Source organism: Cuculus canorus, chromosome 6 (assembly GCF_017976375.1).
Source record: "Cuculus canorus isolate bCucCan1 chromosome 6, bCucCan1.pri, whole genome shotgun sequence".
Classification (NCBI taxonomy): domain Eukaryota; kingdom Metazoa; phylum Chordata; class Aves; order Cuculiformes; family Cuculidae; genus Cuculus; species Cuculus canorus.
In genome coordinates this window covers 38,348,950-38,376,150 of record NC_071406.1, presented here as the reverse complement: position 1 = coordinate 38,376,150, position 27,201 = coordinate 38,348,950, and the positions used below count along the sequence as shown (strand labels likewise).

At 46.8% G+C, this 27,201-nt stretch overlaps 1 protein-coding gene across 3 annotated transcripts in view; it reads left to right on the top strand.

The window, feature by feature from the left end:
• Positions 1–27,201, top strand: part of ERBB4 (erb-b2 receptor tyrosine kinase 4) — a 669,634-nt gene that overhangs the window by 260,499 nt on the left and 381,934 nt on the right. For all 3 annotated transcript variants that reach the window (XM_054070102.1, XM_054070100.1, XM_054070101.1), the window contains exon 2: positions 4,882–5,033. In XM_054070102.1, the coding sequence (XP_053926077.1) occupies positions 4,882–5,033 (152 nt within the window). The remainder of the gene's footprint in view (positions 1–4,881; positions 5,034–27,201) is intronic.

The following is a 27,201-nucleotide window of genomic DNA, read 5'->3' as shown; positions in this document are numbered from 1 at the left end:
CCTGAATGTGTAGTAATAAGATGAGGAGGAATGGCTTGAAATTGGGAGGGAGAAGATTTGGATTAGACATTAGGAAGAAATTCTTCGCCATGAGGGTGGGGAGGCCCTGGCCCAGGGTGCCCAGAGCAGTGGTGGCTGCCCCATCCCTGGAGGGGTTCCAGGCCAGGTTGGATGGGGCTTGGAGCCCCTGATCCAGTGGGAGGTGTCCCTGCCCATGGCAGCAGGTGGAACTGGATGGGCTTTGAGATCCTTTCCAACCCAAACCACTCTATGATTCTATGACTATGGAAATAGATGGAATGGCCAAGTGCATGTTGGTAGAGAGGTGTTTGAGAGCTTTCTTCTGGCTTGTATGTTACGTTGTACAGGTCAGTCAACAGCTCACTGGGCTGGCTTGCATCAGGGAAAAAGCATGTAAGGGAGCAGCAGATTTTCCTGGGCAGGCATTGAAGTGGTGTGGAAGGGTTTCCTTCATTAAGCCGCCTCTTTCAGACCTCAAGAAGTCAGAAGAACCTGCTCAGAGCTGCTCAATGCTGAGAGAAACTGCAGATTGAAGCACATCTTAAGCTGCAACTTTTTTGGTCTCTGTTAGAGTTGGGGGAATTGGTATATTTTATTAACTGGGAGAGTTTCTGCTGCGGGGACTGCTTTTAACATGCCATCTTGCTGCTCATAGGTTTCTGGGGCTGAATAAAATAATGTATTTAACTATAGATAACAGAGTGTTTTGAAGAGAATTTATGGAATGTAGATTATGGTGCCTTTGCATGGTGTGACAAGGAAATACATTTTGTTGTGCTCATGTTTATGCCTATGTACAGCTGGAGCATCCCTGAAAATATATATTATTTTGGCATTTAATATTAAAGAGCCGCTCCGTCATGCAGACACCTGTTGCTTTTCTGAGAGATGAGCAGGAGACCGAGGGGTGCGTTCATGCTCTGCGTTGAGTTTGGGGGCAGATGGGCTAGGGATCCTCGCTCAGCTCCCACCTCACATGTTTTAGTACTTCATGGTTGTTTTGGCTTATCAGACCCAAAATGATTATATTTTCCTTGGCGCAGGAATTGCCTCCTATGGCTCGAAAGGGAGGTATGAAGTACCAGTTCACAGCCTATGTTCTGCTCTGTGTCTCTCCTAGGTTTGGTTCCCTGGCACCTGTGGGGAAATAGGAGTTTTTTTCTAAGTGTATGTGGCAGCAGCCTTTCTCCCTTATGGCAGGAATAGCTTTTTACCCTGGTAATTGCATTTTGCCTTAAAATCCCATCAGTCTATGTAATCTCTGTTTCAAAGGACACTGTGGGAAGGATGGAGGTACCATCCCAGCTCTATTGTCTTGTGAGTTACGGTTGATCTGATCTGCTTTTCTTAAATACTTGCATAGTTTTCTCTTTTGTGTTTTGAGTCTGGCACAATTCTTAGTGCATCAAAAGTGTATGTATGGAACTTGTGCTGTAAAATTGAGGCTCAGACAGATTAGTGGCTTATTATAATAATGAATTATTAATAACCCATGGTGATACTCATATGCATAGAATCATCGAGTCGTTAAATGTGGAAAAGAAGCTCTCAGTTCATCCCGTCCAACTGTCAACCTAACCCCACCGTGCCACAGGTTGGATGGGGCTTGGGCAACCTGATCCAGTGGGAGGTGTCCCTGCCCATGGCAGGGGGTGGAACTGGATGGGCTTTGAGGTCCCTTCCAACCCAAACGATTCTATAATTCTATTATTTCCACAGCAATATCAAAAGCTGGGAGTAGTTAGTGCAGTAGTAGTTACTGGACAAAATTACTTGAATAAACCCTGCAGCCCTGGCTTGCATCTGGGCTGGCTTCCCCCCCTCCACATTATTGGATCCTCCTGCAAGAGCTGGCTCCAGGTGTTCGGTCTCCTTACAGCCACAAACAGCTAAATTAGCTTTCATGGAACGTTTAATGGGTGTGCAACATGAAATACCAGGGTTGCAGTCTACAGCTTTATTAGCTGAGCTGCCGGAATTGTTTTCCGAGCTATGCTGATCCTTAGCACCGATTGCAAAATGGAACAGGAATTATTTATTAGTCCTTGGGAGCCTTAAGACAGAATAATACTTATTCGACTGGAAACACAGTCAATCGTGGTGTTATAGATGCTGCTGCTTTTAAGGAAGAAGCAGACCAGCTGATTCTATAATTGGTAGCAAACATTTCTGAAGTCTCGTTGCAGGACGGGGATCCTCTCCCTGGAGGATGGAGATGCTGTATGGCAGATCTTGATGTTGTTCTGAATAAAACTTTAAATATTATAGAATCATAAAATGGTTTGGGTTGGTAAGGGACCTCAATGCCCATCCAGTTCCACCCTCTGCCTTGGGCAGGGACAACTCCCACTGGATCAGGGGCTCCAAGCCCCATCCAACCTGGTCTGGAACACCTCCAGGGATGGGGCAGCCATCACTGCTCTGGACCAGGGCCTCCCCACCCTCATGGCGAAGAATTTCTTCCTAATGTCTAATCTAAATCTTCCCCCTTAGAATTTAAAACCATTCCCTCTCCTCCTGTCACTCCAGGCCCTTTTAAAAAAGTCCTTCCCCAGCTTTCCTGGAGCCCCTTTCAGGACTGGAAGTGGCTCTAAGGTCTCCCTGGACCTGAACTGGGACAGGGCTTTATATTTAAAAAAGAAAGTTGTGCCATCCCATAAGAGCAGTGGTTTATGTTTCCTAGTGTTCCCCAGATCCATCAGGTCCCAGTGGGACGATGTCTTTCCATCTTGGCCATCTGCAGAAATGGCTATTAAAATGTTGTAAATGAAATCTGTTTTAGATATATTTTACTCTAAGATGTAATGTCTTATGAGAAAAGTTTCGCAATGGGAATGTTTGTGCTTAAAGTTAAGCCTTAAATTGAGATGATAGATTTGATTTTACAACCTGAGGAAACCAACCGGTTTTGGTATTCAGCAACACTGTAGTAGACAAGTACAGTTGGACTCAGTGATCTCAACGGTCTTTTCCAACCAAGTGATTCTATGATTCCATAATAAATATACATCAGATATTTCAAGTTTTTAAACTCAGCAAGGACTTAAAAATTTTACTTCTACCAGGTTATAGAAAGAAGTAAAGTAACGTATCATCTCTTTTCTGGTCTCTTAAACCAAATGTGTGTTGGGAAAGGCAGTCCTACATTGTTCCCATTCAGCTTTGCTGTGGGTTCTTCAGCTGCTGGCAATACAAAACCTGAAAACTCTCTGATGAACCCTTCACCCTCTGAATGCTCTCCATGAAAACAGCGCCTGGTCACCATCCCTGGAGTGGAGTTGTGGTTCAGGAGGAACAGGTTTCTGCTGTCCTTAGAGCAGAGGGAGTTTCTTTGGGAGAAGACTTTCAACAGTTGGTGGGGTTTTGGCTGCTTCCTGAGCTCTTCACCAAGAGGCTGCTTGGAGCTGGAATAGCCCTGGCACAAGAGTAGATTGCTTTGCAGCGGAGAGACCGCGGTAGAGAACAGAGATGAGAATTGTTCCAATTTCTATTAAAAAAATAATGGAAGGATGTAGTGATTAAACAGTCAATAAGAGCACTCAAAAAACTAATTACTTTTGATATTTTAGAAAAAGACCCACATAAATCAAAAGAGCCTATTTTAGCCAATTTGACTGGTTATGCCTTCAGTCATCGAGAGTTTTGTTTGTATTGATCTACTCCAGGGGCCGGAATGGCTCCAGGAATGCTATTGGGGTCTGGCTCGTGCTTTGCAGAATATAGTGCCCATTTCAAAAGTTTGAGTACCTTCAGATTAATTTCCTCACAGATGAAAACAACCCTTACGCTGTTGGTAGTCATGAAATGTAAGTGCGTGTGGAAAAGCTGGGTGTCACTCTGACCAGTTAAGCAGCACCGTTGTCCTGAGAGGCTGAGCATGGCATGGAGAACTTCTCTCTTAAAGTGCTGCTGCTGTGTTTCTTACCCATGTTCATTTTTGTCCTTGCAGGGCCAGCTAATGGCACAGGGTTGAAACTTGGTGATCTTTAATGTCCCTTCCAACCCAGACCATTCTATGATTCTAATAGGCTGAGCAGAGCTGTGATACTGCAGGAGCTTTGAACTGGATTTCAACTTTTAGAACAGCAAAATTTAATATTAAAAGGCATCTTCTGAAAACCAGGTGTATTAGGATGGTGTTTCTCAACTCATCTGACACATCTCTACTGTGCAGTCAGATCATAGTCTGGTCACTTGGGGAAAGACGATATGTTTTTTGGTGTTTTCCTGACTAATTCCATAAAGCTGGGAAGAGCTGAGCTCATAAGGAAAGTAGTGGGGAAAACAATGTTAGGTATGAACCTTCTGGTCAGGTTGCTTGTGGGTTGTCCAACAGTCTGTTCTGAGCGTCAGCTGACAAGGGAAAATGTTGGATTAACCAGGTCAGCGTGGATTCATGGATCTCTCCAGCCTTACGTCCTTTAGCCTGTGGTTGACACGTTTATTCAGTGTCTGATTCAGTCAATGGCAGGACTAGTAGAGACTTTGCTGAGACCTGAGTTTGGTCCTTCAGGTGCTGAGGTCAACTGGTTCTTTGTGTGCTGAGCTCAACTAGTTTTGCATTTTTTTCTGTGTTTCTTTGTTTTTCAACCTTTCTGCATTTGGTTGCGAATACCAGCACTTCATGGCATTTGGGAAGATGTGTTTAAATTGCTGACATGATCATTTGTACCTTCCTGTCTCTACTGCGGATTCCAGTAGTTTGTGCTGGGTTTGCTCTGCAGGACACAATCCTGTGAATAGTTTGTGATTTCTGTTACGATTACATGTTATCCCTGTATCCAAATTCTATTTGCTGCTCTGCTTTTGCTCCCTTCTTCCATGCTTATCCCAAACTGTTTGTTCTTTGGTTTCTTGCAGTGTGTGCCGGCACCGAGAACAAGCTGAGCTCCCTCTCTGACCTGGAGCAGCAGTATCGGGCCCTGCGCAAGTACTATGAGAACTGCGAGGTAGTTATGGGCAACCTGGAAATCACCAGCATTGAGCACAACCGAGACCTCTCCTTCCTGCGGGTAAGCAAGCTTCTGTTCTTCATCACTTGGTCTTCTTTGTTTAGGGAGCAGCTCTGGGTGCTGGGCTGGAGAAAGGCAGGTGTCTCTTCCAGCAGCTCCACTGCGGTGTAAGAGGATAATAAAAAGTCACAGGTGCGCAGAGAAGAAGAGCAATGTCATTGCTGTGACAGATGCTCTGAGTGTGCGTCGGTTGGATTTAGCCAGTCCTCGAGGGAGAAAGCCATGTTGCTACGTAGAAAGGGGACACCTTGCAGGTCTCTCTCACTGTGAGTTGCCAGCATTTACGGAGAAGGGAAGGTGAAGTTGGGGAAGGTCAGAGAGTCGTGCAGATAAGCACAGGAGGCTTGGAGAAGCTGATCCTGATAAAATGCTGTATGTGGAATGGTCGATGGACAAAGCAAGGAAAGAACTCTGGGCAACGCTTGCAGAGTACTTGGGATAAAGGAAAAAAATGATATTGCTGAGTGAACATAAAACTTCATATATGAGCTGGAGTTGTGAACCTAATCGAATCTCCAGCATCCACAGGAAGTCTGTGATAGATGGAGGTTGTCCTGCCACCGTGGAGCCTGGGTTGTATGCTTCTCCAACCCTCCTTACTTCAAATTTTGAGTAAATGTCATGCTTTCGGTTTTGCAAAGGAACATTACAGACTGGGGAAAGAGTGGTTGGAGAGCTGTACGGAGGAGAAGGACCTGGGGGTAATGGTTGACAGCCGACTGAACATGAGCCAGCAGTGTGCCCGGGTGGCCAAGAAGGCCAATGGCATCTTGGCTTGGATCAGAAACGGTGCGACCAGCAGGTCCAGGGAGGTGATTCTCCCTCTGTACTCAGCACTGGTGAGACCACACCTTGAGTACTGTGTTCAGTTCTGGGCCCCTCACCACAAGAAGGATGTTGAGGCTCTGGAGTGTGTCCAGAGAAGAGCAACGAAGCCGGTGAGGGGCTGGAGAACAAGTCTGACGAGGAATGGCTGAGAGAGCTGGGGTTGTTTAGCCTGGAGAAGAGGAGGCTGAGGGGAGACCTTATTGCTCTCTACAGCTACCTGAAAGGAGGTTGTGGAGAGGAGGGAGCTGGGCTCTTCTCCCAAGGGACTGAGGACAGGACAAGGGGGAATGGCCTGAAGCTCCACCAGGGGAGGTTCAGGCTGAATATCAGAAAAAAATTCTTCACGGAAGGAGTCATTGGTCACTGGCAGAGGCTGCCTAGGGAGGTGGTTGATTCGCCTTCCCTGGAGGTGTTTAAGGAATGGGTGGATGAAGTGCTTAGGGACATGGTTTAAAGGAGTGTTAGGAACGGTTGGACGCTATGATCCGGTGGGTCCTTTCCAACCTGGTGATTCTATGATTTCAGTGTGGTTTCTGTGTTCCCTGTTAATGCGTTAGCAACCACAAGGAAAGAAAAGTGGATGCCAAATTCCAAGAATTTAAGCCCATTGATATTTGATGTTTCCAAACTAATTATGTTTGATGAAGTAACTGGTTATGGTAAAGGAGCGATCCAGTGCAGTCAGGTGGGCATCTGAGGATGCTGCAGGCCTTGTGGCTGCAACGTGGAAGAAGCTGGGGTGATGGTATGAGGGCCATGGTAGAAAGGCAGACGGTGGCAGTGTGGTTGGGGTCTGTGCTGGTCATACTCACCATTGGAAGTTAAACCATAGCACGGATAAGGGTTTATACTGCTTGGATCATATGGTTTCACTCCCGTATGCTTCTGCAAAATGCTGATGTCCGGTTTCAAGATGTGTGTCTGTATGGAAATGGCGTTATCAGGAGAAGGACATTGGGGGAGCAGCATTCTTAGATCCAGCAGCAGGAGTCAGCCCCGGGGAAGTTTTGTTATGCTGCCGTTTGGTTCGCTGTGTCTCGGATGATCCTGTGGCTCACTTTCAGTTTCTGGAAATGTGTATTTTCTATTCTTGGTTCTAACAGTGGCGATGCAGATTTTCCAACAGCACGTTCATCATGTTAGATATAGTGGGGATTTCACAAGATTTCCACTCTCTACGTCAGCCTGTATGTACTCAACACGTACACCAGGCTGCTAAAAGATCTGCAAGCAAAATTCAGCCACCGGATACGTCTGGGGTGAAGTTTGGGGTGCTAATTGCATTGAGGCTAACAGGTTGCCTGTTAATTTGAGCGACGAATGCCTAGGAAGCGAATGCTATCTATACGTTTCACAGTTGTGACAGGTGGGGAAAACACATATGCTTGTGCTCTGAAACAGATACAGCCTTGGGGCAGCTGGACTAACGCTTCCCACCACCATGGCCAGGCAGTAGATGCCTCCTGTGAGGGCAGGGCCCCTGCTCTGCCTTGGGCATCGCTGGAATTCTAGATGCCTCCTGACTGGGCCATCGTGCGTGGCTTGAATTCGTCACAGACTTTTCTCCTGCTTTGGCTTTCCTTCCTTCTTAGGCTGCCTGCTGGGAGGAAGGGAAAGCAGTCATTTGGAAATCAGGGAATGGCTGTTCCTTGTGGAGAGCTGCTATAAGCAGGGTGAGATATTAGCGGAGAGCGGGCTGTAAGATTAGTAAATGAAAGGAAGAAAGAAGGGACCTGTGTAGTAAAAGGAAGCGGTTTGGTCACTTGTGCTTTTTGGTGACAGGTAACTATCGCTTTCTTTATTAGTTTTATGATTTCTCCTGCCTGAGGTTGCCCTCTCGCAGATGTCTTGGCAAAAAGCTGAACTTGAACCAGTGAACGGGGAGTCCTGTTAATATGATAAATTGCAGTCATTAAAATAGAAAACAAACCAGAGGGGAACACGGTCTTGGTGAGGCAAATAAATAAATAAATGTTGGCATATTTACACCGATAATTCGACATTCATTAGTCAGGCAGTGTGACTTGTTTTATCATTTCAAAAGTGGTTTTAATGGCCAAATGAAGGTGGCAGATGGGAGATAACTGACAGCGAGGCTGTTTGTCTCTCTCAGATTTAAATATGGTGAACCTGTCATGCAAGATGATATTCCCCCACTAGGCTCCAGTTCTCCTTATCTGTGTTGCAGTGATCGCCCTCTTTCTCCTCGAAAGGGACTTGGCAGGTAGGCAGTTGACCTGGGCTATCTGTTCACCTGGCTAATGAGTCTATCATAGAATCATGGAATGGTTTGGATTGGAATGATCTCAAAGACCATCCAATTCCCCCCCTGCCATGGGCAGGGACACCTCCCACTGGATCACGGGCTCCAAGCCCCATCCAATCTGGCTTTGTGTGCCTGCCTGCCTTCCCGTTAGTGCTCAGCTTAGCTGCATAGCCTCTCATTCCAGGACAGAGGGAAGACCTAGCGAGCTAGGCACGCTGAGTCTTTTTATCGTGCAATAATAAATACCATAAATGAATTGAAGTGAAAAAAAGCCCATAATTTTATTTACCCTGCAGAGGAGCATTAAAAGATCAGCGTCTCATCTTTCATATTTATTTAGACATTTATTCCCCAAGTAGATTTGCTTTATGTCTACACATTAGCTCTTGGAATATCTGCTCATCAAGACTAAAAAGGGCTGCTGATCACCTGAACAGAATCCTCAAGCACTTAAACTTCAAGGCCCACAAGTGGGCACGTGGCTTTGAGGTTATGAGGAGCTTCATCCATTAAGAAGGAATTCCAGATAATCTTGTTCTTTTCCCTATCATTTTCATACGTGTGCAGAACAGGAGCACTGATCTGTTGGATTGATTTTACGATTTCTTTTTTTTGCTTCTAGTTGTGTTATAGTGTTGGTTTTGCTTGCCTGTGGTTGGTCAAAACATTCATGGATTGTTTTGGGACAGAAAGGACCTCAAAGCCCACCCAGTTCCACTCCCTGCCATGGACAGGGACACCTCCCACTGGATCAGGGGCTGCAATCCCCATCCAACCTGGCCTTGAACCCCTCCAGGGATGGGGCAGCCACCACTGCTCTGGGCAACCTGGGCCAGGGCCTCCCCATCCTCACAGCAGAACATTTCTTCTTAAGATCTCACCTCAGCCTCCCTTCTTGCAGCTGAAAATCATTCCCTCTCATCCTATCCTTGCACTTCCTGATCCAGAGCCCCTCCCCAGCTTTCCTGGAGCCCTTTCTGTACTGTGAAGCTGCTCTAAGGTCTCCCTGGAGCCTTGTCTTCTCCAGGCTGAACAACCCCATCTCTCTCAGCCTGCCCTCATAGCAGAGGTGCTCCAGCCCTTGGATCATCTCTGTGGCCTCCTCTGGACTCGCAGCAACAGCTCCATATCCTTTCTGTGCTGAGAATTCCAGAACTGGATGCAGGACTGTAGGTGAGGTCTCAAAAGAGCAGAGCAGAGGGGCAGAATCCCTTCCCTCACCCTGTTGGTCATGCTCAGCTGCACTTTCTGAGTTACAAGTGCGCATAAACTGAAAAATTGGCTTTCATCACCTCTCTTGTCATCTTTTCCTTTCCCTGCCAGCTATTCCGCACCAACAAACAGGACAGATCAGCTCTGCAGTGGATTTGGGCCTTGCTTGTAGCTGAGACACTTAAAGGCTCTTCAAGCTAATACTCCTCTGCTTGAATTAAATTTTTAGCTTCCGCAAAACAAACATAGAAGAGAATTAATATACAATTATTACAGCCGACTGAACATGAGCCAGCAGTGTGCCCAGGTGGCCAAGAAGGCCAACGACATCTTGGCTTGGATCAGAAACAGTGTGACCAGCAGGTCCAGGGAGGTGATTCTCCCTCTGTACACAGCACTGGTGAGACCGCACCTTGAGTACTGTGTTCAGTTCTGGACCCCTCACCACAAGAAGGATGTTGAGGCTCTGGAGTGTGTCCAGAGAAGAGCAATGAAGCTGGTGAGGGGCTGGAGAACAAGTCTGATGAGGAGCGGCTGAGAGAGCTGGGGTTGTTTAGCCTGGAGAAGAGGAGGCTGAGGGGAGACCTTATTACTCTCTACAACTACCTGAAAGGAGGTTGTGGAGAGGAGGGAGCTGGGCTCTTCTCCCAAGTGACAGGGGACAGGACAAGGGGGAATGGCCTGAAGCTGTGTCAGGGGAGGTTCAGGTTGGATATCAGAAAAAAATTCCTCACAGAAAGAGTCATCGGGCACTGGCAGAGGCTGCCCAGGGAGGTGGTCGAGTCGCCTTCCCTGGAGGTGTTTAAGGAATGGGTGGATGAAGTGCTTAGGGACATGGTTTGAAGGAGTGTTAGGAATGGTTGGACTCGATGATCCAGTGGGTCCTTTCCAACCTGGTGATTCTATGAAGTCTGGCTCCTTTTTGGTGCTGGGATAGATGTAAAGTGCTCCTCTGGCCTCTTTGCAGTATGACCTACTTGGAGGGGCTTTGTTGAGGAGGTTTCAGTGGAGGAGGGATGGGGATGATGGCTTTAGCCAGGGGACCCTGGGCCTGCTGGGGATGGTACTGAGCTGCCTGTCACATCCCGTCTGCCGCAGGGCTGCTCTCGAGTGCTTCCACAGCTACTGAGGGCACGAGTGGCCATGATCCCTTGTGTCCATATCCCTGTGACTGATTTACTGCGTAAAACTGGTGCTGTTGTCTTTATGGAGCGCCTGGCAGGCAATGTCAGCCAGTGCTTCACCAATGCATCCACGGCCTTATACGAGGAGCTTGGAGAGGCTCCCCTGCCAGGACTCCAGGAGGACAGGGGTACGGATCCCAGCCTGGGTTTTTTGTTTCCCTCTTTGTTGTGTTGGCAGCAGCCAAGATCTTCCCTTGCTCTCCCGCAGCCACTGCCTGCATCCCTGTCAGCTGAGGGGAGCATCTTTCACCTGTATCCCACGTGGAGATGAGAGGTAACGATTTGAAGTCCGAGATGATTAAGGAGTCTCTTTAAATTATCTTTTAGCATTTCCCTCTCAGCTCCCATTGTACGAGAGGTGCCCCACCTCCGGCCGCCCGGGAGACCTGTCTGATTTATGTGCATGGCAGCGGTAGCAACTCTGGAACCGAAGAGAGATAAAAGAAGCCTGGCTAAATTATTCAGAGCAACCCAGACCCGTGCACATGCTCGAGATCAGTAATATCCTTTTCTCTTGCCATCCCATTTTCGTGGTTGCTGCAAAGCCGCCCTTCATTTTAGGTAGAGAAGAGCCTGAAGTAGTGTGGCTTTAGTGATCCTTTTGATATAAAGTGAGGGTCGGTCTGTCTGTCTCATTCTCCTGAACCTCTCCAGTTCCTCTGGCAGCTTTTGGGTGCTGTGGAGGAGTCTGCAAGTCCAGGTGGGCGTGGAACACAGGCACGGCATGGGAGCATGACCACTTCTGAAGGGGTGCCAGCCACGGCTGCAAGGGGTGCTTGCCCTTCAACAGTATTGCCACCCCCTTCCCAGCCCCATTTCTGGGAGATGAAGAAGTGCAAGAGGCCAAAAATATGTCTAGGATATGAGGTTCCCCAGTCCAGGTGGGGCGCTTCCAAGTCTGTCGGAGGTCATGTTGTAGATGGGTGGCAGCTGGTGGCAACTCAGCCTGGGCAGCACGTGGAGGATGTTAATGGTAGGAGAAAGTGTTTGGAGAAGCTGATGAAGTCTACAATCATCCTGGCACCTGCATGGAGAGGTCTGGAGACTCTTTCCTTTAACTGTTGTACAGTCTGCAAAGTGGAAGCTTTCGATCATGTAGCATCAGGAATAGCCAGGAAGCCCTTTCTCCTCCTCTCTTATACAGACCTTGTTCCCTTCCTAACAACCTGCTCTTTGAGGCTGTATCTGGGGGTACATGCTGACCCCAGTTATCCACTTCATGATCATAGAGTCATGGAATCATAGAATGGTTTGGTTTGAAGGGACGTCAAAGCCCACCCAGTTCCATCCCTACCATGGACGGACATGGAATGGTTGGACTCGATGATCCAATGGGTCCTTTCCAACCTTGTGATTCTGTGATTCTGTGATGGGCAGGGGCACCTTCCACTGGATCACGGGCTCCAAGCCCCATCCAACCTGGCCTTGAACACTTCCAGGGATGGGGCAGCCACCACTTCATGATCAATGTGTGATCGTGAAAGCACAGTTCTTCGTTTGCTGGAGAACTTCAAGGTGTAGGTAAACCTCCTGCCTGGCTCTGCCCTGTGTTGGTCCAGAGTCGCTCCTTGGCCAGTGCTGTCTCCTTGCTTGTCCTCTGTATGTGCACAGCCAGCCAGGCACCTGACAATCTGGTGGTGCTTTCCAACTGGTCATGGCATCCAGATGAAAAATACAGATCAGGAGTTGGATTCTTAACATGAACAAAGCATGTTGGGTTTTTTTTGGAAAAAAACAAATCCGTTGGGATTCATGGCTCTGTCTAGGCTTGTGGTTGGTGATTTTATTTGTTTGTTTTAATTAAGTATTGACCTATTAACTTATCTCTTTTCCTGTTGTTCAGCATCTCGTCAGACTCTTCCTTCTGTCGTTCTGTAAAGGGTTCTGATGCTCTTAGCTCCTGCAAAATCCACGTGGCTAAACCAGAACCGCGAAGCTGCTGTGCCGGGTGCTATAAAAACCCTGACAGTAGAGGGGAGGACAGTTTTAGAAATAACACAGCACAAACCTTCTTAATTAGGTGTTGTTTCTCTTGGAAACCGATCTCCCCTTTAGGCCAGTGAAACTAATTATGCCCTCTGTTTCAACCACCTTATGCCGTTAATGATCTTACTCTTGTACATGTAAACCTCTCCCCTACCGATGCGATTGGAAACGCTGGCCTAATTGAAGCTGGACTAAAACAAACAGCAGAAGAAAGTTAAACTAACTCACTTAAAAAAAACCCAGCTGCAAACACTTGTAAATTATAAATGGATTTATTAGGTTGTAAAGTGAATAGTTAGTTTTCTTCCAGCCTTAGAAAGAAAGGTTATTTGGTGTAAATGGTGAGTGGAATGGGTTTTTGAGACTCGTCTTAATCCTAGCTAGGGGATGGCATGAATTCCACTCTTTCACGCTGTTCACTGGCCAGTTTTGCCTCGCTGTTGTTGGAGCTTGTTTGTTCTCTTTGTCCACTAAATCTTTCTGTGGAGAGAGATGGAAGTCTGGAGCCACAGATGAGGTTTGGATATTCTGTTCTTGTGAGACCCCATCTAGAATATTGTGTCCAGTTCTGGAATCCTCAGTGTGAGAAGGAGATGGAACTGTTGGAACAGGCTCAGAGGAGGATACGGAGATGATCGAAGAGCTGGAGCACCTCTGCTGTGAGGGCAGGCTGAGAGAGCTGGAGTTATTCAGCCTGGAGAAAAGAAGGCACAAAGGAGACCTTAGAGCATCTTCCAGCACTGAAAGGGGCAGGAAAGCCGGGGAGGGGCTCTGGATCAGGGAGGGCAGGAAAAGGATGAGGGGGAAAGATTTGAAGCTGCAAGAAGGGAGACTGAGATGAGATCTTAGGCAGAAATGTTTTGCTGTGAGGGTTGTGAGTCCCTGGCCCAGGTTGCCCAGAGCAGTGGTGGCTGCCCCATCCCTGGAGGGGTTCAAGGCCAGGTTGGATGGGGCTTGGAGCCTGATCCAGTGGGAGGTGTCCCTGCCCATGGAAAGAGGTTTAAACTGGATGGGCTTTGAGGTCCTTTCTGTCCCAAACCATTCTATGAATCTATATAGTTACACATGTAATCATGTTATAGGAGCCTGTGCCAAGTGGGAAGCATTTTGTACTTTCCTTTAAGTGATTTTTTTTTGTTTTCCTGAACATTTAGGCAGTATGTTGCCAATTTTTCCTCTCGCTCTCCCTCCCTCCAATCCTATTTTACTGTGGAACAAAATGAAATTAAACAAACCAGCTGTCAGAGAGCTGAATAATCTCGCATTGTATTACACTCACTCGGAGTCCTGGATCAATGGACTTGAATTGCTGCTAAAAGACATATGAAAGGGAAAGCAAAGTCTTTTGCTGTAAGCTGTGTCAAGGGGTGGAGGAGCAGAGGGACGGATGGAGGCTTAGCCAACAGTTTTTGTGCTCAACTGGATCAATTTTAAAGGTTTCCTCTGTAGATGCCTGCCGGAGGGCTTTTATAGTTCAGAAATGTCAGCACAATTGTGCTGATTGCAGCATTCAGCAACAGCAGCGCACCCACCCCGAGCCTGGTACCAGCACCGGGTTGTCTAATTACGGCCCAGGGTGTATCGTGCAGGAAGGACAGAAGGAGACATTGTTCTTCCTAAACGTCCACCTCAGAATCGGCGTGTTCAGGGATGGATCCTAGCGAAAGGTGCTCCTTTGTGGGGATTGAAGGTGGTAGGGAGAGCAGAGGTGGCCAAGGTGTCATTATAGGTGAGTCTTTCTAGGATTGAGGATGTGTTTGTCCAGCCCAACATGCAGCCAGCAGGGACGTCTCTGTTAACCGTGTGCTGGCTCCAAGGGTGGGGGATGAAATCAAGTACTACTGACTTCTCAGGCGAGACATCTTGCATGTCAAACATCGCTATGGAAAAGTGGAATCAAGGGGATTTGGTTAAAGTGACAAGGATGTAGTTCAAAGCAGTACTTCTGCAGGTGGTAAAGTGCAACAGGTCTCGCCAACTTCTTATATTCGTGTTTGAAGTTAAGTAGGAGAGTAACAGCATCTTCATGCTGTACTGAATAGCAGAGAGTGTTTCTTTTCCCCCTTGGGTGATGATTGGTCCTACCAGCGAGGAGGAGGAATGAAGTGCTCTGAGGTACTGTCTGAACGTAATAAACTTGAAAATGTCAAAAGGTGAAGTAGAAATATCACCTGATTTTGACAAACCTGCTCTGTTTTATGGAGGAAAAATAACAGTGATAGCTTAATGTTGCTCGCTGCAGAGAGAGGTTGTACCGAAAGTACATTTTGTAGGAGACTTTATGCTCATGCTTTAAGAAAGCAAACCTTAACAAGCCCAAGATGGGCACAAGAGATCCTTAAAGTAAATGCTGTTCGACTTCAGCAGGATGGAAGGGATGTGGCCAAGTGGTCCAAGAGCCTGGCGTCACCACCCGTTCTGCTTTCTGATGTGTTGGGATTGATTTGGATCCAAAGTGCCAGCAAAGGAGCTGTAAAGCATTAGAAATTGCTTTTTAATTCTGGCTAAGCACAGAGATGGTGGAAGTGCCTGTGAAAACTCTGACAGGGAAACCCACCAAAACCCAAGACTACCTGCAAGTATGTTGCTGCCTCCAAACAGGAAGATCTGAGATATGAAGCATCATTGCTTTAAACCCTTTTCATACCAGTATTGCTGTTTTACACATAGAAAGAACTCTTGCCTTGAATTTGGAAGGAGCCCTCTAAAAACAACCCCACAGCTCCTTACTCATTGGCTTCACCTCCAGGAAGAGTGGAAAGGCAGGGGAGAGCGAATGCACATGTCGTATCGCTGCTGTAAATCAGAGGCAACGACCCCCTTTAATACATAGCTCAGGAATGATAATGACAGCTCATCCTTCAAAAGTACGGTGCAGAGTGAAGGCCTAAGACTGGAAAATCCATAATGAATATCAGGAAATTAATGGCTGTCAGTAAAAGTCTGGAGTAACCTCTTTGGGAAGCAGAAGATGTTACTGGATTCCTTTCAAACCGAGTGCTCAACTGGAAGGCAATATATCTGTCTTGCTTTGATATGAATGTGGAAAACCTGACCCTAATGGGTATTATGGATTGATGTCATTTTTGAAATACCATCCTTAATTTCTGTGGAGCCTGGTGAATTTTTAGGTAAAAGGAAGGAGGAGGAAGGTATCTCTGCAGATGGGTTACCCTTTCGCTTTCCGAGCTGGCAAACTCAATGCAGAACGTCTTTGCTGCTGTGGTAGTCGGTCTCTGCAGACTGTTACTGTGAACATGGTTACCCTTCATGACTGTGAAGGATAACCTTCCAGAGAAAAGCAACGAAGCTGATGAAGGTGCTACAGAACAAGTCTTAGGAGGAGCAACTGAGGGATCTGGGACTGTTTCGCCTGGAGAAACGGAGGCTGACGGGAGACTTCATCGCTGTCTGCAGCTCCTGAAAGGAGGTTGTGGTGAGGTGGGTGCTGGGCTCCTCCCAAGTAACTTGCAATAGGATGAGAAGGAATGAGAATGGCATCAAGTTTTGCCAGGGCACATCCAGATTAGACATCAGGAAAAGTTTCTTCCCTGAAAGGGTTCTCAGGCCCTGTCAGAGGCTGCCCAGGGAGGTGGTGGAGTTCCCAACCCTGGAGGGGTTTAAAAGCCCGGCAAATGAGGTGCTCAGGGATCTGGTTCAGTAGTGGACAGATACGGTTGTACTGTATGATCTCAAAGGTCTTTTCCAACCAAACGATTCTATGATTCTGTCATTCGTCTGCTCTCCAACCTCAGTTATCTCAGGATGTTTGGGAAGTGCTCTTTTATTTAGAAGCAGTGAAGATGATTATGGAAAAGGAAACAGCAAACTTGTCCCTTCCGTGTGTTTCTATCCCTTTCATGTGATGTTCCTGTGAGGAGGTGGTACCATGCTGAAAACAAGGAAACCTATTAAAAGCAGCCATCGGAATAATCCCTGCGGAAGGGCACCGCGGAAAGAGATGGGGTGAATTTCAGTTCTCAGTTATGGTCAGAGATGTTCAAGCAGGGAGAAACGAGGGAAATATTTGCAAATACTTTATGCTGTGTTAAAACTGGTGTCAAGAGCGGAGACTGCCACACAGCTTCAACCTAAAATGTGTTGCTGGCATTTGTTGCCATCGTGGTTATCTGGGTGGCTGGGTATTCTGCTTCGCTGCCTATTTGTGCCCTCAGAATGCTGTTGTTTGTAATTGAGGCCAGGTGAGGTCCTTCCATGTAGCAGCCGGTGAGCTGATCCCAGCCATGCTATCAATTAGCTCCAGTGCCAGGCATCACCGTGGCCGGAGGTTACGGCAGCGGTGCCTCCTAATGACGGCGGCTGCTGAACCGCGCTCCCTTGTCAGCTAATCATTTCAGCGCCCAAGTAATCATTTGATCTCAGCAGAACAGCTGGTTTTAAACTACAGATTATCCACTACTTCATCTCCACACTTAGCTGCAGCGCTGATTTGTTTCAGCTATAGATCAATTATAGCCGTGAAACAACACTCGGTTCACTCTTATCATGTGAAATGAAGATAAAACGGGTTCAGGCGCTAACGATAGATCTCCCATTACAGGCTCTTCGTCCCTGCACATAAATACCCATCAATGGGGAGTGAGTATTCATTCATTCCTAGGAGCCAGTTGTGGTCATTTCATTAGGATGCAATGAATTCTTTTAGCAGAACGATTCACGTATGAGAAGAGAACGCAGAACGCGGTTGAAAGGACATTTATTTCTTAGGCTGCCTGTAAGTGTCCCTGGTTGGGTGACACCAAAATCAGTCAAACTGATCAAATGTACAATTGAATACGTATGGTTAGAGCCTGTCTGGAAGCATTGTGTGCAAGGAAGTTCAGTAATTCATAAAATCACGGAATGGTTTGGGTCAAAAGGGACCACAAAGCCCATCCAGTCCCAACCCCCCCTGCCATGGGCAGGAACACCTCCCACTGGATCAGAGGCTCTAAAGCCCCATCCAACCTGGCCTTGAACCCCTCCAGGGATGGGGCAGCCACCACTGCTCTGGGCACCCTGGGTCAGGGCCTCCCCACCCACACAGCAAAACATTTCTTCCTGAGATCTCATCTCAATCCCCCCTCTTTCAGCTTAAGCATTTACACACCATCTTTTCCTTAAAGTTATTATGGCCTTTTGATCAAAGATCTCTTCATTACTGACCAATGAAATAGAGAAATTTGTTTGTTTGTCATGAAAATCCCCTTACCTCGCAAATCGATCTGGCATGTGCTCCGCCAATGCACGCCCATACTGTGCTGATGCAACAGCAAAGTCCCCAAATCAGGAAATAATGGCATCACTATAGGTGTTCCTAATAGGCAAGCGAGCATTTCCTTGGGTAGAGGAGGTTCAGCACGTTTAAATCTATACCAACATCAATATGTTTGCATGTTTTGCAGCAGCCCTGCCGTTGCCTGCTTTGGGATCGATGCAGCGTGTGTCGATGGATATGCAGCTGAACGTAGGGCTAAACAGAGCTGGCTGGAAGGATTGAAAAGCAAATTTTAGTAAAATATTAAAATCCTATTTTGCTTTAGCTTTGTAATCCTGGTGTTTGAACAAAATGTGTTATTTTTTTTAATAGTAGAGGGGTTAAGTACACTTTTCCCCCAGTGGATTGCATCAGTGCAGGTATTGCATGCTGGTTTCCATCACAAAGTTCCCTAGTCCTTCTCTTTCAGGTATTCACCCTGTCTGCTTGTGTCCTTGGATGTTCCTGAGATGGAGTGAAAAACTTCTTCAGCGTTGATGAGAAGCGCTGGGCTTATGACTCCTTTATCTCAATATTATGTTTTAAGCTCACAAAGGTTTTATGCGTGTGGTTCCTGGTGGGAGTGGGTGCTTTTGTGTATGCTCAGCTTCACGTGCTTTTGGTCACCTTCTGCTTTTCCACCTTCTGTTAGAAATGTGCTGCTTGGGAAGGCTCTGCGAGGGAACCCGAGGGTGCTGTATGGAAAAAATTGAGGTGCCAGGACCTGGTGTGTGTAATCTGTCTTCCACCAGCCCCAGGGAGTGGATGGCTTGAGGCAGGAAAAATCCCTCTTCATGCAACTGCTTTGCGCCTGGTTTGATGTTTTTGATGTTGCTTCTTGTTAGGTTTCCATCGCAGCAACTTGAGATACGTGATTGAACAGCGGAGATGCCACTGTGGCCCCATTGCCTGTGCATTGTTGGGTACCAGGGAGGAGTAAAGCTATCCCCACGTATATTGACTTTCTGAAACAGGTTTTTTTTCAGGTGGCATTTGGAGCAACCTGTGTTAGGTAGTTTTCTGTCTTTCCTTCAGCAAAGCGATGGGAGAGGGGAACGTCGTAAGGGTGGTTTCTCATGACCCTGTGTTGGGAGCAGCAGTATCTAAGAGACCTTATGGTCTCATTTGTCCTGGGGGTGGTGTTCTGAGCTCAGTTAGCCTGCTGATATGAATGTAGGAAGGTCAAATGGAAGCCATTTCAGACAAGACAACCTGTACACGCTTGCAGACAACCATGTTGAGGCCAGGGGTTCCAAAAAGTCCATTTATTTAAATGACTTTATATAGAGTTACACAATCTCCAAGATTTCAATTTGGAAAGGAAATCACTTTGATTGCATTCCTGCACCTCAGCTCCTCCCATTAAACATCACCGATCTCCAAACGTGCCTTCAGATTGTCCGACCTAGTCCTGATTTTTGGTCTTAGTTGTTTGTTAAAGCTCTTGCTGAACTGCTGTACCTCAAGTGCTGGGTTTTAACTCCGACCTCTGACAGTAACTTGCACATCTTTTTATGCCTAATAAGGGCTGAAATTTGATTAGATGAAGCCACTGGCGTTTTTATGCTGTCCGCTGACTATCCCTGCAACTGTGAGAAGCGCAAACCAGCGGCTCCTTAAGCAATTTCTCTGGTTTTTTATTCTCCTATGAAATGTTAATGCTGTATCCATGCCATGAATTCATAGCGGATGCAAATATTTAGCAGCTCTGCTGCAGGCAGCACCCACTGGATGCTAATTTGCTAGGAGGATGGATCCTGTTGTGTCTGGTTAGCAGGGACTTCTCCGCAGTACAACGAGGACGCCTTTGCCTTGAGTTTCAGGAAGGCTCCTCGATTCCCTAAAGAAGTGTCTTCATCTCCATCCTCCAGAGGCAGCTCCAAGTGCCGGTCTGGGGCTCTCTCAGAAGAAAAAGAGTTCTCGTCTGATAGCACTTTAAACAGGCAGTGATTTTTCTTAGCCCTGGCTTGACTGGTGGGTAATCGGCCATCATCTCGCTCGATGCAAGGCTTTGTTTTTATTTGTTTATTCTTTTAATTGAGCTAAATGCCTCTCCTGGTTTCCCTGCTGCCTCTGATCTCTGCTGGAGAGAGCAAATCTTAGCAGCCTGGAACATCACACGTTTCTCTGATGGCTTTCAGTTCCCATATGCTCTCCTTCAGTAACAGTTTTGGCTGATCACTGTGACAGCAAAACACCTTTTTTATTTAAGCTACAGCTTTCCAGAAATACGTCTTTGGGCTTAATCAACATAACCTTCAGCAGTTCTTTGAAACCCAGGATCTAAAAGCCACGAATGTCAGAAACACTTTATGGCTTGTGGGAGTCTTTAGTGCTTCTGACAGATAAAAGTGGAGGAGGGAGGAGGAAGCCATCAAAAAATACACCAAGCACAGGCTGGAACGGGAGTTTTGCTGGTAGCTGACAGTTGGGCATCTGCATTGGGAAAGACAGGCTATGGAAAAGAACCACTTAGGACTGAGAAACCAGTGGGTATTGCAGTGCTGAGTGTGACGCGGTGAGCAGACTGGTGGGTATCATACAGTATAAGCATCAAAAAATAAACCAGATACAGGCTGGAACGGGAGTCTTGCTGGTAGCTCACAGTTGGGCCTCTGCATTGGGAAGGACAGGCTGTGGAAAGAACGACTTAGGACTGAGAAACCAAAGGGTGATGCAGTGCTGAGCGTCATGTGATGGGCAGCCTGGTGGCTTTTATGCTGTAGATGCTTGAAAAAATACACCAAGCACAGGCTGGAATGGATTTTTTTCCTTGTAGCTACAGTTGGGCCCTTACGTTCCAAAGGACAGTACCTAAAGAAATACTTAGGACTGAGAAACCAAAGGGTAATGCAGTGCTGAGTGTGACATGGTAGCAACCTGGTGGGTTTTAAACAGAAGATGCTCCATGAGCCATCCGTGTGTGCCGACTTCAGGCACCCCGTGCTGGCAGAAATAACCCCCTGCTGAAAGGTCTTTCGGACGGGAGAGCTGTCGCTTTATGAAACAGAGTGTTGTTATTTTTAAGAAGAAGAGAAAATGAGAATAAATTACAGTAAAATGTCAGCAACGGCTGAAAATAGAGGAGCAGCAGCAGTGCCTCTCTGACATTTTTGCAGCCAGGCAAGCACATGCGGCAAGAACAGCGCCAGCGTGCGAGTTCCATCGGCTTCAATTACCACTTTTGCCTGTTTTTAAATATTTAAAGTTTAATGTTTAATTTTGGATGACACTGGGTAACAAGAATCTAAATACGAAAATTCATATTAAAGCATCGATGGCAGCAAGCGTGTATCAATAATGTAAGTGGGACGGGACTGAATGGTCACGGGCTTCCAAGAAATCCTTTCCATTTCTCTCATGTTCTCTGTCTAGACAAGATTTATTAAACAATCCTCTGAAGGGATTGTCCTTCTCCGCTCCCTTTTATTACTGGTGGGAGCCAATTTGAGGCTCGTTCTGTTGTGCCAGGGGCCGGTTCCCCAGTGTGATTGATGAGCGGGATGGGAAGCAATCAGATGTTTACAAGTCCATACTGTTGAAACACTACTTTCAAGTTAAAAAAAAGGACTGTTTTTCAGATTGCAGATCCGTTACCTATTATTTCCAAGCTTCACTTTCTCTTTCTTTCTCATCTGTGTTTCCTCCTTTTCCTGGCTTGCTTTGCAGCATGAGGAGAGAGACAGTGGAAGATCCACGTGGTGCAGGCGATAGAGCAGACCATAGGAGGAGACTCCAGCTGTGAGCTCTTGCGGGTGGTCTTGCATTTTGCTTTATCGTTGCTTTTTTATGAAGACTGATGGTGATTTGCTCTTGATGCGCTTCCCCAGAGGAGCACTTCCTTCAGAGAGAGGCAATAAATGGAACAGTTTCCAACAAGGCTGGTGGGAGGAACACTAGGACAGGTAGGATGTACGTGCTGTTTCCCTAAATAGAAGGAGAGGAGAGATGCAGTCCCTTACATTGGAGCTGATGGCGTGAAACTCCTTTGCCTTCTGCTGAAGAATCATTGAATCATGGAATAGTTTGGGTTAAAAGGGGCCTTAAAGCCCATCGAGTTCCAACCTCTGTGCTGTGGGCAGGGACATCCCACTGGATCAAGGTGCTCCAAGCCCCATCCAACCTGGCCTTGAACACCTCCAGGGATGGGGCGGCCGCCGCTTCTCTGGGCAACTTGTGCCAGTGTCTCACCACTCTCATGGTAAAGAAATTCTTCCTTATGTCTAGCCTAACTCTGCCCCTCTCCAGTTTAAACCCATTCCCCCTTGTCCTATCACTCCAAGCCTTTGTAAACAGCCCCTTCCCAGATTTCTTGTAGCCCCTTCAGATACTGGAAGGTCACTATAAGGAGCCTTTTCTTCTCCAGGCTGCACAAGGTCAACTCTTTCAGAGTGTCCTCGTACGGGAGGTGCTTCAGCCCTCTGATCATCTTTGCAACCCTCCTCTGGACCCGTTCCAACAGCTCCATCTCCTTCTGATGTTGAGGATTCCAGAACTAGACACAACACTGCAGATGAGGTCTCAGAAGACAGGAATAGAGGGGCAAAGCAGTTACTAAATCTGTCCTTGGCTTGTACATGACGACAGCCAAGCACGAGATTCTCTCCCAGGAATCCCAGCAAACTCCATACCTGGCTGTGCTTAACAGGCAGCTTTGTGGGCTCTGGAGGCCTTTCTAGAGGCAGAAACCCAGGTCTCCCCATCTTGCTCTGGCTTTCACCCAAGCCACTCATTCACCCTTAGCACATATTACATTAAGACCTCTGTTCCTCCTCCTCTTCTGGGTACTCAGCAGAGATTTTCACTCTAAATATATAGGAAGGCGCATAATCATCTTGCCTATGAGATTCCTAATTTAATTCCTTTTGTTTTCATTCAGGGGGGTTTGACTTTTTTTTTTTTTTTAAAAGACTTCTTCAGGAGACTTCTAAAACTCATCCCCTGGAGCAATGGCAAATTTAAACCAGATGAGTGCTTTAGTTTGGAACCTCTGAGGACCAGGACTTTGGGCTGAGACACATACAGTGCGTAGCAGCAGGTATTGCAGTGAACGGGGAAATCCCACTCGCTACTGAAGTTAAATTAATTATTCCATTTAGCTTTAAAGCTGAACTCTTTATGCACATGCCAGAGCCTCAGCGGGCTGTTGGATTAAAATCATCACGGAGTCCAAACCAAGGTGATACCAAGCCCTGTAGCTTTGGGAAAAACCAGCCTGGAGAGGTGAGCGTGAGCACCTCTGCTCATGGCTTTGTGGCATCTCTCTCATGTGATTTAATCTTGTTAAGCTTTAGCAGAGCTTGGAGTGTGGGTGCTCTTCTGATGGCATTGAAAGGATGTTTTTCAGTATTTCTGTGGTTCTATGAATCATTAAAGTTGGAAAAGCCCTCTAAACTATCCAGTCCAATGTCAGCCCAACCCCGCTGTGCCGACTAAACCACGTCCCATGAGGTTGTTTGAATCTCTCCAGTGATGGGGACTCCAGCACTGCCCTGGGCAGCCCCTGCAAGTGTTTCACCAGTATTTGTCCTGCCGTACGTGATAAAGCTTTTGCAATAAGGAAAAAAAGGTAATGATGATGTTTTATGGGGAAGGAGGATTTCGGACCCAGAGAAGTAGACTCCTGTTATAGCCAGTGCCATGCAAAATTTGACATGTCAGCTTGGTGACCGGACTGGGAAAGAATTGGAAGTCATTCTATTTGATGCAAGTGAGAAATCTTTTCTTTTTAGTATAATAAAATGGTTTGGGTTCAAAGGGAGGCGAAAGCCCATCCAGTTCCACCCCTGCCATGGGCAGGGACACCTCCCACTGGATCAGGGACTCCAAGCCCTTTCCAACCTGGCCTTGGACACCTCCAGGGATGGGGCAGCCACCACTGCTCTGGGCACCCTGGGCCAGGGCCTCCCCACCCTCACAGCAAAACATTTCTTCCTGACACTTCATCTCAATCTCTCCTCTTTGGGTTTCAAACCATTCCCCCTTATCCTGTCCCTGCCCTCTCTGATCAAGAGCCCCTCCCCAGCTTTCCTGTAGGCAATCAAACCAAAAATAGTGGAAAATATTGTTTTGAACAATCAGATCTCTTTTCTTCATCTCAAAGTTCATAATTTGTTTTAAATAATGTCTTCTGGTCATCTACAAAGCGTTGAGCGCCTTGATTTATCAAGTGTATTTTTCCTTCCCCATCCCAGCTGGAGGTGTTTGCCATGTTCCAGATTAATATGCAATTTACTTTGGTCAACCAAAAATTGATCTTTGTTTTCCCCCTGCTGGTATGTTTGTTCTTTTGAAAACTGCCTCCAACTTAATAAGAATAGATTTTTTTTCATGGCATTTTGTCAAATCTGCCTTCTCTTGGCTGGGTTAAAGTTTGATGGAAACAAGTTATTCAGAAAAATGCAGGTGAGGAGGTTTTCTACTGGAAAGAGCTCTTGCCTCCATAAGGAATTCGATAAATGAAATGAAACAAAGATCACACATGTTGTAATAAAATTAGTAAATGTATGTTATCGTTGAAGTTCAGTGCAGTCATTGTAGCTGGTGCTGTTGCATTGTTGAATTATGTACAATTAGGCCAGGAGTTGCCAAGTCTTTGCTGGAGCCTTTCCTCTTAGATTTGCAGTAGGTTATGGTGGAGGTTTTTTCTCATTCGTGTCGTGGAGGCACTGCTTGAGCTGGATCCAGTCTCCCGCACTGACTGGTTTTCTCCATAGAAGAATAATTGTTTGCGTACAAATAGTTCTTCTTTGCCATATTTAACTGGAGCCTGGAGCAGGCGTAGAAAATGTAGTGGAATTTAGAGTGGGTTAAAGCATTTTCCATTAAGTGTCATCTATGAAAATGGTTCTGGGTGTATAAAGCAGGAAGAAGATAAATGTAGTTTTGGTGAGTCTTGAAAACAGTCTTCTTGTGGCCCACAGCTGTCCAGCACCGTGAAGCTCTGGGGAGCTGTGCAGGATAGGTCGGCGATGTTTGGGTTTTCTTATGTGTGTATATATATCTTTATATATTTAAGCCTGACAATATTCCAGGAGGGTTTGGCCAATGCCCTCAGCCCCACCGTGTGAATGTTGGGGTTGTCCTGGGCAGGGACAGGAGCTGCACTCGATGATCCTTTTGGGTCCATCTCAGGACATTCTAGGATATGTATGGATATCCATACTGAGAATCCGACTCCAGAAAACCTGACAAGTGTAAGCCTTTGAGTTTGCTTCTAACAGGTTTTATGGTTTCTGTCAGAAAGCTAAGAAGGAGCCGAGAGCTGCAAAGCACAGCAGAGAGGGGTTGTGTTCCTTGATGAGACTGTGGGCAGAAAGATGTGTGGTGCATCCAGGCCCTGCGAGGCAGAGCTTGACGCTGCTGAGTTGCCCATGGAGGGGAGGTGGCAGAAAGCATGTGAGGTGGAAGAGCTCAGCATTTATTTCAAACTTGAAACTCCCCAAACACTAAAGTAGAATCCAGTCCTTGCAAAGACTGGCGTACTGATCTGGTGCATCCAAGGATTTTGGCTTATTAAGCATTTCGGAGCATTTGGGGGTTTCTTCTTATTGATCATCCAAGCTCAACCAGCTCAATAATATGATAAATAATTTATTTGCTGATGCTTTTCCCAGCCTGCTCTGTATGCACCTCACATAAGTACGATGGGAGAGCTGAACGTGTGAGGTTAGCTTTGCAGGCAGGGAGGGCAGCAAGAAACAAACACAAAGTTCAGCTGAAGCCTTTCCTGCAAGCTCGGGTACCGAGGAGAGGAGGCTGGATCTGCTGCAGAGCCTGGAGAAGGTGTTGGGGTGACCTGTCCGAGTAAGAGGTATGTGTGTAGTAGTGCTGTGCTGTGGGACCAGCTTGTGCCTGGACATGCAGCTCTCCGTTGTGTTTTGGCTCAAACCAAGTGGGACTTCACGTTTTAGGAAAGGCCAAACCGTAGAATCTCAGAATCCCTAAGTTGGAAAAGACCTTTGAGATCATGAAGTCCAACTGTACCTGTCTACTACTAAATCATATTCCTAAACACTTCATCAGAGTGGTTTTTAAACCTCTCCGGGGGTGGGGACTCCACCACCTCCCTGGGCAGCCTCTGACAGGGCCTGAGAGCCCCTTCAGTGAAGAAGTTTTTCCTAAAGTCCAATCTGAACCTGCCCTGGTGCAGCTTGAGACCGTACAAACTTGAAGTCTTTCTCTGCCCAATTATAGACACAAACTCAGCACAGTTTAACTGCATGATAGATAGATTCGAGGGGGTGGGACAGTGGCCTCACCTCTGTCACAGACCGGTCTGAGAACCCTGGGTTCAAGCGTGGTTTGATGTAGACCGTAGATTCCTGTGAGGCAACTAAAGGTGCCTCCACACCAATCAATCAGAAATGTGAAAAAAGGAGCTTTTCTTCATTGGGCAAAGAACAAAATTATGGCACATTTGAATGTTTCAGTTAGTGAGGAAAAGGGGAAGGGAAGAGGAAAGATAGAGAGGGAGAAGAGAGAAGGAAAAGGTTCATTTAGGTCTTCTGGGAGATTCTGGAAAAGGGCCTGGTGATTGACAGCCCCCCATAAAACTTATCCTTTTGTCACATATCAGATACTCAATCAGCCCTCAGGGTTGCTTCAGGGTGGGAATCAGGGCTGGAGACAGGACAATGGCCCACCCTTCTTACAGTAGCTCCCCTTCCTCCCTTTCCATGTGTGGGTGGGGTATCAGAGCTGTCAATAAGACAATACCCACCTCTGGTAGAACTCATTTCTTATCATCCCCTTAGACACCTTCCATTCAGTCATCACCTTCTCCAGTCATCACTGGGAGAGGTCTGAGCTGGAGACACAATAAGGTCCCATCTGAAGGTGTTTGAGGCAAACCTACTTTTCAGTTCCTTACAACCTCTGTGGACCAGGAGCTCTCTCTGCCTTGGCTCCTCTATACACCCTGCTCCTAAAACATGATGTGAGATGGAGTAGGAGACGACCATGTTGGTGGTTCCTGGCAGGTGTGATACCTGTGGATATTCTGGAGCTGTTTCAGGAAATACTGCCAGCGTGCAAGTTCATTCAAAACCGCTTCCATCAGTGGAGGAGTACATTATTTATGATTCCATTTTCCTTTCTATTTGAAGAGCATTTATCTAATCAATCAGAGAATTCATTAGGTAATTATTGTTTTTTCATTATTTGCCTAAGCCTCAGAGTATTTACCCCCCACAAACAGAGGAGCCACGAGTAAATGGGATCATTTTCCCAAGTGTAGTGCAGAGGAGGAGCTCAGTGGTGGCTTCGTAGTGTGACAGCGAGCAGGGAAGTTGTGATACATAAGAAGTGACAGGACGCGTTTGAGTGTCATTTGTCGTCTGTGGCCTGGAGGAGATTGCCTCTGCTCTGGGCTGGTGGGCGACCAGAGATGTTTCGTGCCCTGTTTCACTTGTGTGCAAGTGGGGCACCAACAAG